The 14,916-nt window shown below is 41.1% G+C and overlaps 2 protein-coding genes across 8 annotated transcripts in view; one reads left to right on the forward strand and one right to left on the reverse strand.

The window, feature by feature from the left end:
• Window positions 1–4,865, reverse strand: part of ZFYVE28 (zinc finger FYVE-type containing 28) — a 147,885-nt gene extending 143,020 nt beyond the window's left edge. For 2 of the 4 annotated variants that reach the window (XM_062638669.1, XM_062638668.1), the window contains exon 1: window positions 4,576–4,865. In XM_062638669.1, the coding sequence (XP_062494653.1) occupies window positions 4,576–4,614 (39 nt within the window). In that variant the 5' untranslated portion in view covers window positions 4,615–4,865. The remainder of the gene's footprint in view (window positions 1–4,575) is intronic. The other 2 variants (XM_062638672.1, XM_062638670.1) reach the window with 2 other exon arrangements.
• Window positions 4,866–5,049: 184 nt separating this feature from the next.
• CFAP99 (cilia and flagella associated protein 99) overlaps window positions 5,050–14,916 on the forward strand; it is a 52,816-nt gene continuing 42,949 nt past the window's right edge. For 2 of the 4 annotated variants that reach the window (XR_009968502.1, XM_062638706.1), the window contains exons 1-2: window positions 5,050–5,365; window positions 8,139–8,266. Coding sequence is in view for 2 of the 4 variants with exons in the window: in XM_062638706.1 (XP_062494690.1) it covers window positions 8,147–8,266 (120 nt within the window). In the remaining 2 variants the exon portion in view is untranslated. Of the gene's footprint in view, window positions 5,366–5,486; window positions 6,188–8,136; window positions 8,267–14,916 lie in introns of those variants that run through there. The other 2 variants (XM_062638707.1, XM_062638709.1) reach the window with 2 other exon arrangements.

The raw sequence follows: 14,916 nt of genomic DNA on the forward strand, positions 1-14,916 counted from the left end.
ATTCACTCACCTCACCTAGGACTTGGTGTTGTTTTTTTTTAAACACTTCTTGTGCAAAGTAATGCAGAAGCTCCAGGACGTCATTTGATTATTTATTTGTTGCCACTGGCTCTCATTTTTCTACTTTACAGGGTTGCTCTTGATCCCCTAGGAATGCTCTCTCTTACTTGCATGAGATCTTCTTCCAAGATACCCATTTACTGTTTCTTGGTTTAAGCCTCTCTTTAAATTAGCATACTTGTCCCTTTGTTCAAAGGCCTTTAACAACTACCATTGGTAACAATTATTACCAGCTATGGCTTGTTTTTGTAAAATGTAAGACAACCCTCCAAAAAATTAGAGAAAGGCACTGTGCACAAACACAGTGCCTCTCCAGCATCTGCCACTCCACTTATCCCTAAATGTTATTTCTGATTAGACAGCACCATTGCAGAACCATGTTAACAGACAGCAAGAACCTCTTGGCTTGAGGTATCTCCTAATCCACCTGTAGAAAGTAATGACTGAATTTAAAAAAGAAACCAATGAAAACTACTTCAAAACAAATACCCAGGAAGGTGGCAACTGCAATTCCGAGCATGTCCAAGCACTCCAGGGGGAGAAGACGCATACCTTCTGAAGCACGTGAAAGAGGTCTGCTGAGTACCTACTTCTCATAATCATTCACTCCTAGGCAGTAGTTGGGGCCATTTCCATAACCTGTCTTCACATCTCCATGCAAGTTAGAACAGACACTTAGGGCTCAGCTCCACTTCGGTCAGCCTTGGAGCAGAGGGCTATTAAAGAAAAAACCTACACAAAACCTCCAGGTTTATGCAAGCCTTGTGAGCATCATTTAACTGGGACAAAGCATTCACAAAGCAATAAATTAATTACCAATGACTACGAATTTTGTGTGGATTACAGAACAAATTCTTCAACATTCACTGCAAGAAGTTTGCATTTTTTTTACTATGCAAAAAAATAGGAGCAAAAGACCAGGTTAGTGAATGCACAACTGAAATAATTACCTAAAAAAATGTTAGGTTCCATGTTAATAAAAAACAACACAAGAAAAGCCAAATCAAAACATATTCCTCAGCTTTTATTCTCCAGGTAAAGATTTATTCAGCTTCACAAATGAAAACACAAAACAAGCAGTGTTTTTAAACCACTAAAAATGTTTAAAATGAACATACACTGAAGAGGTTTCAGTCTGTTCTGCTAAACAGATTGAAAACATCTCAAAGTTGTGGTTAGAGGCCTGTCAAACACTAAACAGTTGTTTCAAACTATCAATAAACTCAAGCTCAATTTGGAAGAGCTGAGATAGTTTATCCAGCTTTTTTCAAGCTGGTCTCTAGATTTAAGCAGCAACATTCACAGGAATTGTTCTGAATACTTGGATATCAAATGCATTTCAAACCTCCACAGAAACAGTCCAGTTCCATATTTTTACTGGATGCTCAGATCTGCCTGCAAGCAGGTCCTGACCTGACACCTGTGGAATGTTCCAGCAGCAGAAGGTACAAGATAAATTCCCTGAAGTGACAGCAGAGATTTCTATTATATCTTTGCAGACGGACAAATATTTTGATTTAGAAGGGATCATCCTTTGTCTCAGCCTCCAGTGTCCTGAGGAGGTCACACAGAGTAACTATTGTTCCAGTATGCTGGAATTCAACAGCACTATTGCATCAAGTCACTCCTCTGCATTTTCTTCTGATTCAAAAGCAAACATCAATCTCCCTCAGAAAACTTAATGAATTGAATCTGCAGTCCCCAAAAGGAAAACACATCTTACAGACAGCACTTTCAAAACTAAGTAATAATCTATGCGGCACAGGAGGCTGGAAACAATCATGTCCTTGCTCCATCTCCAATACATCAGTTCAAAGTCTGCCTCCTAGCAGCTACACGGAGAGCATCACTGCTACTCATTTCATCCTCTGGTTACCTCTACCATCAGCACTTGATCCCATTTATTAAAATCCAGTGCATCAGCATACCTGAAGAATAGGGCTGGACAGGAAGAGCACTGACTGCACAGGGATCTAGGGAAGTCCTGCTGCTCTTGTGACATGCTCACAACATTAGTCAAGACTTCCACTTCCTATGCCCACATTCTCTCTCCCCTCCTTGGTATGTTTAGAGATGCAGCAGTTACCAAGTAAATATCTCTGCCTAGATGCAGATACCTGCATCTCACAGTAACTTTATGATTATTCTGATGGTTCAATTTCATTTCCTCATCTCCCCCATTTACAAAGATTAAGCTGAATTAATTTACATATTTTGGGATTGGGTTTTTTTTCTTAGGAGGAATCATGAAATAGTTCCCCTGGGATTAAGCTAAAACATTACACTGTACTCCGAATTTGCTGCATTCTGATGTCATCCCCCCCCCCCCGCCTTCAGAAGGACCTCTGGCAGTCATAGCCATAGGCCAAATGCCCAGTACCATCAAAATCTGCTGCCATGCAGAAATTCTATTTTATGGCAGTAGGATTTGGAATACTTCAGAAGAAGCCTTCCCCGTTATTGGTAGTAGCAAAATCTGACTGATAAAATGCACCTAGCATCCAGAATACCCAATGGAGGATTACAACAAAGCACCATAAGTCACTAGTGATGATAGCCCCCACCAGAATAAATACCATAAATATACAGAAAAGTCATCTTCAAAACACATTATATACAAACCCATTTCAAAATAGACTGTGAAACCACTAATCCTACAGACTCCCTGAGACAGGGAAGCAGGTGGTATACAACCAGGAAAGGTACAGTCTCTAAGTGTGAGCTCCTCCATCTTACTTCCTTAAAAAAAAGTGCTAGTCAAATTTCTACGTATTTAATTATATTATCCATACCAAACCAATAGGCACGTCAGGAAAAACACTTGTTTCTGAAGGAACATACTCTATTACAATTCACCAGTAGCCCATTCTGAATACAAGCACAAAAATGATATAGTAAGCTACTGAAACTAGCAAAAAAACTATTTGCAAAGTACAAATATACAATAAGAAGGACACAGTGCTGACTTTAACTGCATTAGATGCTACTGATTTGCGAGGCCCATAGCCATGTGACAGGCTTAGAAAGTTCCTTTATCACAGAAAAGTCCCAGAGAAATAGATGCATGCACTGTTTGATTCAGAGCCTGGATGCTGAACAGGCAGCAGAAAAAAGGAACAGTATATCAATAACTGAATTCTACCATGAAAAGATGAATTTTCCATTTGAAAGTACATTAAAATGAAATCTATTCAATTTTGATAAAAATAGTGACAAAGCTGTATTGGCAATGATTTCTTCTGTGTTTAAGATTACCAGTATTTCTTTTTGTTTATTAACAGTTTATTAGTTGTTCCTCGGCATAGAACACAAACAAGTAACAAAGTTCACTGAAAACTACTGTAATTTGTTACTGTATTTTCAGTTTCTTAGTATCTACATTATTTTCCTATCGGTTAACTAGCAACAGTATCAGACAAGTGTGCTTTCTCCAACAGCACTCACCAGGGTTACGGCTACAGGCAAAACCCATAAAGCCGGCATAATCTGAACTTTTATTTTGCAGTATCACTGCACCTCTTCAAAGAAAACACACCAAAAAAAACCACAAAACACCAGCAATACTGGCTGTGATGCAGGAGAATGCACTGTGTGCAGTAGAGGCTTACAAAAGTAAAACTTAACACTATTACTTAAAAAACAAGGTGTAATACGTATTAGTAACAGACAGGGACAAAAATGAAATCAAATACTTCATAAAGTGAATAACTGGCTGCTGTAATGCCTGGGAAAAAAAAAAAACGGGATGCTGTAGATGTTCAAAACGAGCGATGCCCTTGATATACGAGCCGAACGTCACATGTGAGACAAGATCACTCTCCAGACAGTTGTTATTTAACTCGTGCCACAGAATGATAATTTCATTACAAAGCAAGCTATGACTCCTGGGTTCCTTCCAAGAAATTTCAAAGCGAGAAGAAAAGGGCGGAAAATACGCACCCACCGAGCACCATTCAACTACGTATTTAAGTTACGAAGTTCTCAGGTGCAGGCGGGCAGCATTAACAGCAGACCGGGGACACCCGAACCGCCGGTCTCCGGATGCAGACCGCCGGGACAGCCGCCCGCAGTACGGCTGCCGAGACCCGGCCGAGGGAGAAGCTGCCCCGGTGCCCGCCGGCAGCTCCACAGCCGCTCCGGAGGCTCCCGGGTGCCGCCGTGCCCCCCGGGCCGTGCTCTCGCCCGGTCCAGCCCGCACCACGGCACACGCTCTGCTTTGTCATCTCTCCCGCCGCAGCGGGCGAGCGCTCCGCGCACACCGGTACGAGATGCGCGCCCGCCCCGCTGCCTCGCACACCCCCGCGGAGCCGCCACCGGCCGCGGTCAGCACGACCCTGCCAAAGGGAACCGCACCGAGCCCCGCTCCGCGGCTCCCGGCTAAGTGAAGCACCGGTGCCAAACGACCCGCGGCTGCACGCCGGGTCCGCGCTTCGGCATCCCGACCAAACGGGGCGAGGGTGATCCCGGCTGAGGTAGCGCCGGGCAGCGATCGCCCGGCGACTCCTCACAACTTACCTTGGGTTTGTAGAGCCACTTTCGGAACCTGTTCATCATCCCCGCCGCCGCTGCCACCCCGCCGCCGCCTGCCGCTGCCACGGGGGCTACCGGCTCCCCGCCCGCGCCGCTCGGGGGACCGGAGCTAAGCCCTGCCTCTCCGCCGGGAGGGAGAGCTCGCACGGGTCGCAGCAGCCGCGCCAGCAGCCACCGCCGCTCCCGCTCCAGCCGGTGCGGGGCGCGCGCTCCCTCAGCGCAGACAGCGGCCGCCGGCCCCGCGCGCCGCGCGCCCCGCTGACAGCCCCCAAAACATTGCGCGAGACTACGTGTCCCAGCGTGCCCGCTGCGCAGCTGGAGGCGCCGTGCAGCGCGCCTTGCCGTGGGGCATGCCGGGATTCGTAGTCTTCTCCCCCAGCTGCTCCGAGCGAGGTCGCTTCAGGACAGGAAGCCTCTGCTGCTGACAGGCGGCCCAGCCGAGCTCCTAACCACGGGCTGAGCGCTCCACAGCTGCTCCTGAGCGCAAAACGCGAGGAGGCGCGTAACGAATTGCCTGGCAACGGCGGCAAACAACCGCAGCCATCTTTCTTCCCGGCCGCGTAGTTCTTTGGCCCCGGTCGTGCCGTCCTGCGACACTGAAGTGGGCGCGCGGGAAAACTACAGCTCCCAGAAGCCCTGGTGTCCCTTCGCAACAGCGCCGGGCCGGGCCGCGCCGCGCCGCCCGCGGCCGCAGCGGGGTCTCTGCGGCTGGACGGTCCGCGCCGCCGCTGAGAGAGGGGTGCCGGGGCCCGGCGGGGCTGGCGGGGGCAGCCAGGTACGGGGTCGCGAAGCGCCGGGCTGAAGGGCAGCTGCTCGCTCGAGGGTTACCTCAGGCGGCGGCGCCCGCCTGCCCCCGGGGGGTTGCACCGCTGCGGCTGCAGCACCCCAGCAGTAGCAGGCTGTGGGACCTCGAAACAAGGATGGGTGAAACGGGTGATGTGTGAAAGTGTCAGAAGCCCCGGGCAGGCTTTTCACTCGTTTATTGTGTGTTTATAAATACAACAGAAAAGGTCAACCGGGCCTGTGTCGGTCTTTGCTCCCAGAGCTCTCATTAACTGTTGTGATTTCGGGCAGGCAGCCAGCCTTGGTGTCCTTTGGCTTACCGATCTCATAAATATAATACACTATTTGCAGAGCGTTTTGCACAATTAATATTTAATTGTAAAGTTCCACGAGATACCAGCTAAATACTGTGTCGAGTAAAATATTTGCAGTAGGTATGCAAAACCTACTTTGACATGCATGCAAATTAAAAATAAACTTAAGATCCAGGCTGTAGCGCCTCAGGGTGAATGTTTTGCATCTGATGCTTTACTGCCCTACGGGAGGAATCTGCTGAAAAGAGGACCTGTGGCCGGAACTGCTCCTTGCTACACTCAGGTGGCAGCGATGCAGCAGAGTAGACCAGAATGACAGGAGGCAGCCCCTGGGACAGTTGTACCCTGTGCTCAGTAGCTCTTTTTCTAGTACACAGCTGGGTGAAATCCCCGTTCCATTTTGAGCAGTAGCGTCTTGATCTGACTGAATTTTGCAGGGAGGCTTAGTTCTTTTTAAGCACAGCTTTCATGAGAGGAAAGGCAATCACAGTGTTTGTAGGGTAGGAGCACAGGAGCCAGTGTAAAATCTGAAAGCATCAGGTCATTGAAACCAATCCCTGCAATTATGGGCAAGCTCATCCTACGCAATTGCTTGCAAAATATCTCCAAGCTCCATTGTAAGATAAGCCTAAGTTGAGGTCTTACCTCCTGTCAGTGAAATCCTACATCTGATAATAGAAGAAAGTTTCTACCTTTTTGGATAGTATAAATGCTAATGTATAGTATAAATATCATTTTTATACATAGAAATTAGAATATTCCCCTAAATGTCTGTGTGGAAATAAGGGTGCATGTCATAACGCACAGCATTTTATTCCCAATATGTATGTTTTAAAACACTGATTATAATAATAGCAGTTTGTGTAAATACAATCACAAGTGAGGTTCTTTTTATTGAGAACCCCATATGTTCAGAGTTCTCAAGGTATTACCATATGACTTAGTTTTCATATTCCAGTTTTATGGATGGGTTTAATGATTAATGAGGGGAGGGGTGAATATCAGCATTTACAGAGCATGAGAGCTCAAACTTATTTCTACTATGCCTTAAGAAGAAATGTTTGTCAGTGGCAGAGCTGCTGGAGCTTGAATTATGATTCAGCCTGAATGAGTACAGAGGTATTTCTCTCTCCCTTACCCAAAATCCCTAGTGCGTGTAAGAATTTTGACAGGTACAGAGAAACAGATCATGATTCTCAGAGGAGTGGAAGGATGGTGATTCCCCCTGTGACAGAGATGTGGTAGCACTTCTGGTTTTTATTTCCATCCCTTGGCATGATCCAGCCCTGTTTTGCTGGACTTTTTATTTTAATTAGGCATTTTGTCTTGATCATACCGGGTAACTAAATGTCTGTATCAAACATAATCAGACAAACTTTTTTTCAGCACATTGAGGTTAATAACTAAAACTGCTATTAAGACAGTTGTTATTGAGTATGATAGTGCTGGAAGGCAGAGTACAAAAACACTGTATCTGGAAATGTTATATCCTTTTAAAACAAGAAATGGATTCTCTTTACCACAGTGGAATGAATCATCTTGATCAAGCATTCTTTTCTAACATCAAAATACGATGATATATAAAATGGGAGAACGATTTTCAAAAATATATTTTTATTTTCATCATGGAAAACTACTTCTGTGCTCATTTTTTCCCATTGCTAAACCAGTTTAATGAGTTTCAGCCCTGGTCGTTACTGTCATTGGTCTTTCATACACAACAACATGTGCATGTATATGAACAAATGCACTGTAGTTCTTGTCATAGGAACATTAAAATCAAGGTAGCCAGTTCTGCAAACTCTCATGCATACAAGTAAGACATTTGATATAGATGTAATCCAGTCATTTCACAAACAAAGCACCAAGCAGGAAAGGTACCCAACTGCTGGGCCTTCAACAACCTTGACAGTGGCCTAGACTACTGATGTGTTGTGATTGCTGCCCAGCTGGCTGACCAACACTGTTTGTTTGCTTCTTTATAATCCCTCTCTATTCTTATTCCTTTGCTGTTTTGGAAAATCAGGCTGCTAATAACAACATGTGATAAGATTTAAGACTAAACTTTTGCTTTCAGTTGCATCTCATTTGGAAGAGCAAGGTATTGAGTAAGACCTTTATAGCACACATGAGAAAAATCATGCTTTTCTTATTAACTTTAATTATATTTCATCAATAACCTGATTCAGAAACCATTTTAGGTACCCTCCTAATGATCATTTCGAGACACTTGCAGAATAAGAAACACGTAATTATGTCTACTATTTTATTGATGTTTGCACTGTATTCTCATTTCTCCAGTTAACTGCTCCACATAACCGTGATTTTGAAAGCTTGACCTAAATGTTCTCTTCTACATTACTGCAGTATATCTTCTCTATGAGCCTATCAACATACATTATGCTACAACTGAAGGAAGCATGAAAAATTAATGATTTGCTATATTTATAGGATTCTCCATGGTGAAGATGGTCAGCCATGGAAAACATATTGCAATAATAATCCAACAGCTTGACAAATTTAACCCTGAAATTCAGAGCATGGAGGATTTCTTGAATGAATCAGCTAAACTGTTGAAGGTATATTAAGTTTCACTTCATCTTACATAACATACTTTAGTTTACTATGTGATTTTAAATATAAAGGTATCTGTTTCCTAACATGTTGTGGTAACTTCCATTGATTTCTCTTACAAATCTCTTATGGTTATCACCAGAAAACAAGGAAGTAAAGATCAAAGGGGTCGAAAAACTGCTTGGGTAGCAATAAAAAGAAGGGAAAGCAACAGCAGTCTCAAATGGATCTGACAGTGATTGGTACAGAAAGTTTCTCATCCACTTTGGACTAAGGACTAAGCTGTTTTATAGTTTCTTATCTCAGGTTTCTGTCAGCACTACCCATTTTTATGTATGAATGCAGTTCAGAAGCTGGCTCAACAGATCAGGTATTCTTGCTTTGAGGACATGAGTGACCATCAGAAGAGTGGATAGAACACAAGTGACAGTAAATCAACCAGCTGATTTTAATCTAATACTGCATGTAACCAAACCAAGATTTGCCAATATGCAGCTATACTGGCTGAAGCAGTTCCCATCTTTTCCTAACTGTAGCCTCTTCCTGTCTCTGTGTCCTCAGTGCCACCCTGACTTGGGCTGGTACTGCTACTGCATTGAATTTGCTTTAAAAAATCATTAAGGGAAGACAGTAATATTACTTAGATTGCTATTGCCTGTGCATGCCATGTATTATCAAACTACACTGGTGGAACTCTGATTCTACACTGCCACGTAGCTCCAGTGCTCACTTCCACTTCTGGCAATAAGGTCTAAAATTCTGCTGTTCCAGTTAGATAGTCTTTTACATTTATTTTGCATATATATAAATGACTACAAGAATACAAAACTATGGAGGTGTGATATGAAAATCAGAGGCTGAGCCACATTTCTTGGGTCCTTACTTTCTTAAACAGTTTCCACTCAGGCCTCTAGTGGCAGCTGCCCTCTTGTCTTGTAGTACTGCGTAACTGTGCATTCATACGCCGAATTACATCAAGAAACTGATCCAGGTTCAAAGTAATATTTTTTCACTAGGCAGAGAGCAAGTAAATTCATCTACCTCTGCTGCCAAAATAAATATTTATAAAAAATTAGTATTCATAACATTGTTCTTCTCAGCCCAGGAAAGGTGATGCAAAGACAAAAGAAGCAGTAACTCTATTAGAGAAACATGAATGATAAGTTTCATAATAAACCCTTCCAAAAGGGGGAGGGCAGGAAAGATAGCTGATAACCAAAGGTAATGCAGAAATCTTTCTCTGGGATATCTTCAGCTCATTTAGTACGTAATGTTTTTGCTGTGAATTTATCCAAGAATGTGAAAAATAAGTTCTATGTTTATCTAAAATTCAGCTTTGTTTCAGTACCAAATGGGTGATTATAATTCATCATGGAAAATTCACTTCTTTCTTTTCTGTTTCATAATAGGCATATGATCCTAGAAATATTGTAGCACAATTTCCAGGCTTGGCCACTGAACAACGTGCCATTATTAACAGACCCATGAAAAAGCTTCCTCCAGTTTGCATCCTGATTAATGCTATCATTTTAAATCACAGACAAGATTCAAGCCTGTGTGTCTCGTGCTAGCAGCATGACGAATATCAAACCTGGTGTTGTGTGCTATTGACCAGACAAAAATCAGGAGGGTGAGATTCCATGAGCATAAATCTAAATAACTGCAAGACACATCTCTCTTAATATTTATTTACCTACTCAGGTATTCAGTATATCAGACTTGTCTTTTCTACAAGTTACCATCCTGTCTTCTACCAGACTTTTCTAATTAATTACTTAATTAGTTTTACATCTCCCAAAAGTATAATCAGATCCCAGTCGTTATCAACACTGTACGTTTCATTCATATTATATATCTTCATTTTATTTGGATGTTTTAAAGTCTTTATAACCTTCTAATACGATATTTTACATCATGAAAAGAATTTCTATTTGTTGTTCTCAGTGAACGATCAGACTTGTTCTTCTTCCAGGAAGAAAATACACTTTGACTTGTAATTCAGTTATTTACAGTCTTCATGTTTATTGTATTGTAAATTATTATGTTTCCAACATAATATTGGACTTGGTTTCAGTGCAAATATTTTCAATAAGAACATAGGTTCGTTAGTAATATGATACGTTACTCCCACTTGCAACAAACCTTCACCTTAAATCATGAAGAATCATCTTATGTTCTTGAAGCCTCCTAAAAACAAACAATAAGTGCAAATAAATGCTTTTGCTTCTCTGTTGTGGCCTTGTTGCTATTAAAACAGAATTCAGCGTGAATTATCTTGAACAACACATTAACTTAAAATACTTATTTTTGTCTCTCAGTTCTTTAAATTATTAGCATTCCCATTCAAATTCACATCTCTATTTCTGTTCTTCATTTAAATATCCAGACGGCTTCTCCTTGTTTATCTTCCTAAATGTATTTTCCGACTCCTTTCATCATACTAATGCCCTACAGATAATATCCTCATTCTTGTGCACTAAATGTCATTCTTTCTATTAAATATTCTTCAATTAAATGAATCAAAAATTATTCATATCCAGAGTGATCCTCCATCCAGCATATACTGTACATCAGGATACGTTTCATCTGACCATTTATAGAAATGGACTGCATCCATTGTACCTAACTGAGGCATCCCAGGCATTTTTTCTTCCTTGTGACTGTTAGAACCAAGCTTTTGCTATGATGAGGCAGATTTTAACACTGAATTTACCAAGCAATGTTTGTGCCTTTCTCTATGCAAATAACTCACTTTATTTTCAGTGGAATCATTTGTTTCAATTAGAGTTGCAGGATCAGACCCATCACATTGACCTTTATATATCCCATCTACTGAAAAGCTTCCTTCTGTAAAATCAGAACTGCCACCCCAAATTCACTGCTTTCCTCCTTTATCCCTCTCATGTTGATAGCAAGATGGACCTATTTATGAGTTTTCCATTTTGCAAGAACATGGTGTAATTTGGCATAGTTCTCTCTAGCTTTCATTTGTGTTGGTTCAGCTGTGTGCCTCACACATGCCCACTCAACTGTGAATAAAATCCCCAAATGTCGAAAGTCAGAGATTTAGTTTTAAATCTGAAAATACTCCAATGCAAGATTATTTTGATACATGTGTTGAAAAAATCCTATGAAATTATACAAGTCTAATTTGTATTATTAGTTACTGACATAAATGCAGATCAGAATCTTTCTAAGGAAAATATGGAGTCTGATTTTTCTGCAGTGTCCCACTCATGATTTCATATTAAGTACAAGGGAAAATAACGTTAACTGCACCTCTTTAAGATGGTCCACATTATCACATGAAGATGAAAATACTAGTTTGTGACTACAACATGGACCGTGAATAGCAGAAGCAGGACATTTTCCTACACATACCCTAAGATCCCAGGCTTTTTTCCTCTATGGAAATTACTGGAAACATTTTCACTGACTTCAGAGGGAAGGAGGACATGGTTCTGGCAACTGATCCAAAAGTCAGTGAAGTCAATAGCAGTATTTTCTTTCATTTCCACAGCATTTTGATTAGGCCCTTGGAGAGGACTAACACTGATATCTAAATTACTATAAATTAATCAGACTGCATCTGCAAATGTACACATTCTGCCCAGCAGTAGACAAGCTAAGTACATACTATTACTCAGTTCTCTTGGGAAGTGGAAGCTATTTTATCTTTTCATTAATATTATCTTCTTTCTAAAATGTTTGTTTCACTTTAAACTACATCCTTATCCTGAGAAGTCTCAAAGAAGGCATGGCTGATGTTCCTTTCCTTCTCTCCAGACACAAGAGCTTTACCTTCTCTGCTTACCCATCCTTTTCTGATCTCTGACCCTTAAATAGGTCCTGTTGTAACCATTCTTATTACCACACACCCATGGTGGCAAAGTCTGCTTTTTGCAGATACTTCCCCGTTTAATTCATGCTACACACTGAAAATTGTTTGTGTACAATGTCCTATGCTACACAGTCTTTTCTCTCCTTGAAGAAACCTGACTGGTTCCCAGTTACAGCTGTGCTGGGGAGCAAGGAAAATATGTCCATGGAAGTGGGCTAAGGGCATTAGGGATTTCAAAAAAGGCAAGATAATGCCAATCAGCACATATTCAGGCAAGAGTCACTTTTTTTTTTTTACAGGATCATTAAGGATAATTTCAGACAAGATCATTTTTTTACACCTTGGAAATCGAAAAAAAAGCTGAAATTTAATGCTATTGAGAGAACACTGTCAGATATTTGTATGGGAATAACATTGTGATTGCATATAACTAATTATATCCAATGTAGTCATTGGTCAACAGAATAATATATAGGCTTCTAAGCGCTAAAAATATAGAACCATCCAGTATTCATGCACAATAAACTTACAATGCTTTATGCTTACTATGCTTTAAACAACAAAACAATAAGCTGTAATATTAGAGATAAAAAAAATTGTTTCCTGAGCACAGCATAGGCATATTTTTCAAGATCTATTTTGCCTTCTGATAAATTTCAGTATTTGATGCAGCAGGAGGTGATGTTTGCTGCACGTGTTACTTTCACCTCCGAATTGTCTGGCCTTCCCCATGCCGAAGGACTCACACAACATACTTATAAACATAACTAACTGCTAGTTGTTTCAGAGAAATACATGAGGTAAAGTATACTTTAAAAGGGAAGAAGATGGTCTGATGGGCAGAACAAAGGCTCACAAATTAGCATTTATTAATTGTTGTTGACACTATTGACTTTGTGTGTCACCTGGGGCAAATCTCTTATCTGCCCATATTCAATGTTCCTGCATTTACAAAATAATATTAGCCAAGGGGAATCTCATTAAACACAATTAATGCTAGTTTTGACAGCCTCATACAAAAGGTGCTATAAATCTGTCATAATACTGTCCTGTTTCAGGATCATTTGACCCACTGACATAAAATGCAACATAAGGCCACACAGAAAGAATGCACTTAGGAACTGGTGCTAGAAATTATACCTACTCAGTGTATTACTTTCCCAAAGCAATATGATTTCAGATGATACACAGATAAATTGTAAATATCTTTGAGGAAATTTGTTCAGGACATATGCACTTCCCATGCAGAGAGTATCCTAAATGTTTTAAAGCACTGTTTATTGAGCCACTAGATTATAAAAAGGTCTTAACCAACAACTGGTTCACCTTTGAGATTTCTTATCCAAGTTTCACTCTGCCCAGTCTTGCTTAGTTTATGATGAGTTCTGATGAGATCACTTCTTTAGATGACACAGCAGCAGGCTGCTTAACTATTCTCAATTTCTCTATATAGAGCAACTTAACATTTAGTACCATTTGTAGTTGAAAGCAGACCTAATTGGTAATATTTAGTGACTAGACTTTTTGGCTTGAGGTCCACAAAATTATCAATCAGTACTGATGCTGGGGGCACAGTTGTGCCCAGGCTGCACCTTCTGTCACCTTGTTGCTTAGCTCAAGGCCATGTAGTGGATGGATATGTACTTTCTTACTTGAGGAGTAGGCAAGAGTAAGCCCTTATTTCTGTGTTTGTCCTAACAACTAACTTCTGACTTGTTAACTCAGAATGCTAAAAGTACTCTACTAGTGTAGAGTAAATGAAAATATGCAATTGAATTTTTATAATGTAGTCTCTACTGTGTAGGAGATATGATTTGGGCACTGTTGTCATCTTGTTACCTGTTCGTCTACTTCCTATTATCTCTCAAAAGTACATTTGAAAAGCACTCATTTGTTGTCACACTTTCCACATGTACAATATATCAAAGTAATCAGAAGGTGAATTCAAAGATTATAGTCAAATAAAGAAAAAAATTTATATTCTAGCTTTCTAGTGGAGGTAGTTGTGAGAGGTGTGCTTGTTTCCAGCTGTCTTGTCCAGTTTTACTATGGGCTTTCTGTTTATTATCAGAGCTACTGTTGTCTGCAGATGGATCTATTCATGAACAATGGCATTTGTTCAAGGGGACCCATCATTTTAGACTCAAAATGTCACAATCCTACTTCTACTGGAACTACTTCATCCTCTCTCACTTTGCTGTTCAGGTATTTAGGTTTTCTTTTGCCTTTTGTGGTGAGTTTTCAGATATCTCAGATATCAAATTCAGGATATATATTTGAACATTTAGTGGGGGGTTAGATTTCTGGATTTTCTCTGCCAGTTTTATGGAAGAACTTTCATGAATCTTCATCCAGAAGAGATATATTTGGGATGGACTGTGTGCCTCACAAGAATCCTCAGTGCTTAGCAAGATGGACTCCATGCTTCCCATCAAATTCATTTTCTTGTGTATTTTCAGATACATTCAGTCTGTTTCCTCTCCCCTTCCATTTGTGTCCATCCTACATCTAAGTCCTTCTGTATCTCCTCTTTTCCCCTGCTTTCCTTTTTCTCTGTGCTCCTTCTTTGCCACCTCACTAAAGTTGGCTATATTTCCCAAATGCATTACCGTTTATCATGTCAGCCACAACCTGTTGGTTCTTCTCTCTCAAGTCCTGATTAAGAATGTAGGTGATTCTCAGCATAAGAGACTGAGTGCTTATTCACACTCAGTCTTTAATGCTGCTCAGCAGACTTTGTGATGCTTCCGTGTCTCCATGTAATGATTAGTTTGGTTACACGCTTGTTTCTTCTTACCCAACATAGCTGGGCTA

This window comes from Pezoporus occidentalis, unplaced genomic scaffold (genome assembly GCF_034315485.1).
Source record: "Pezoporus occidentalis ecotype Australia unplaced genomic scaffold, CSIRO_AGI_Poc_V1 ctg58, whole genome shotgun sequence".
In the NCBI taxonomy this organism is placed as follows: Eukaryota; Metazoa; Chordata; class Aves; order Psittaciformes; family Psittacidae; genus Pezoporus; species Pezoporus occidentalis.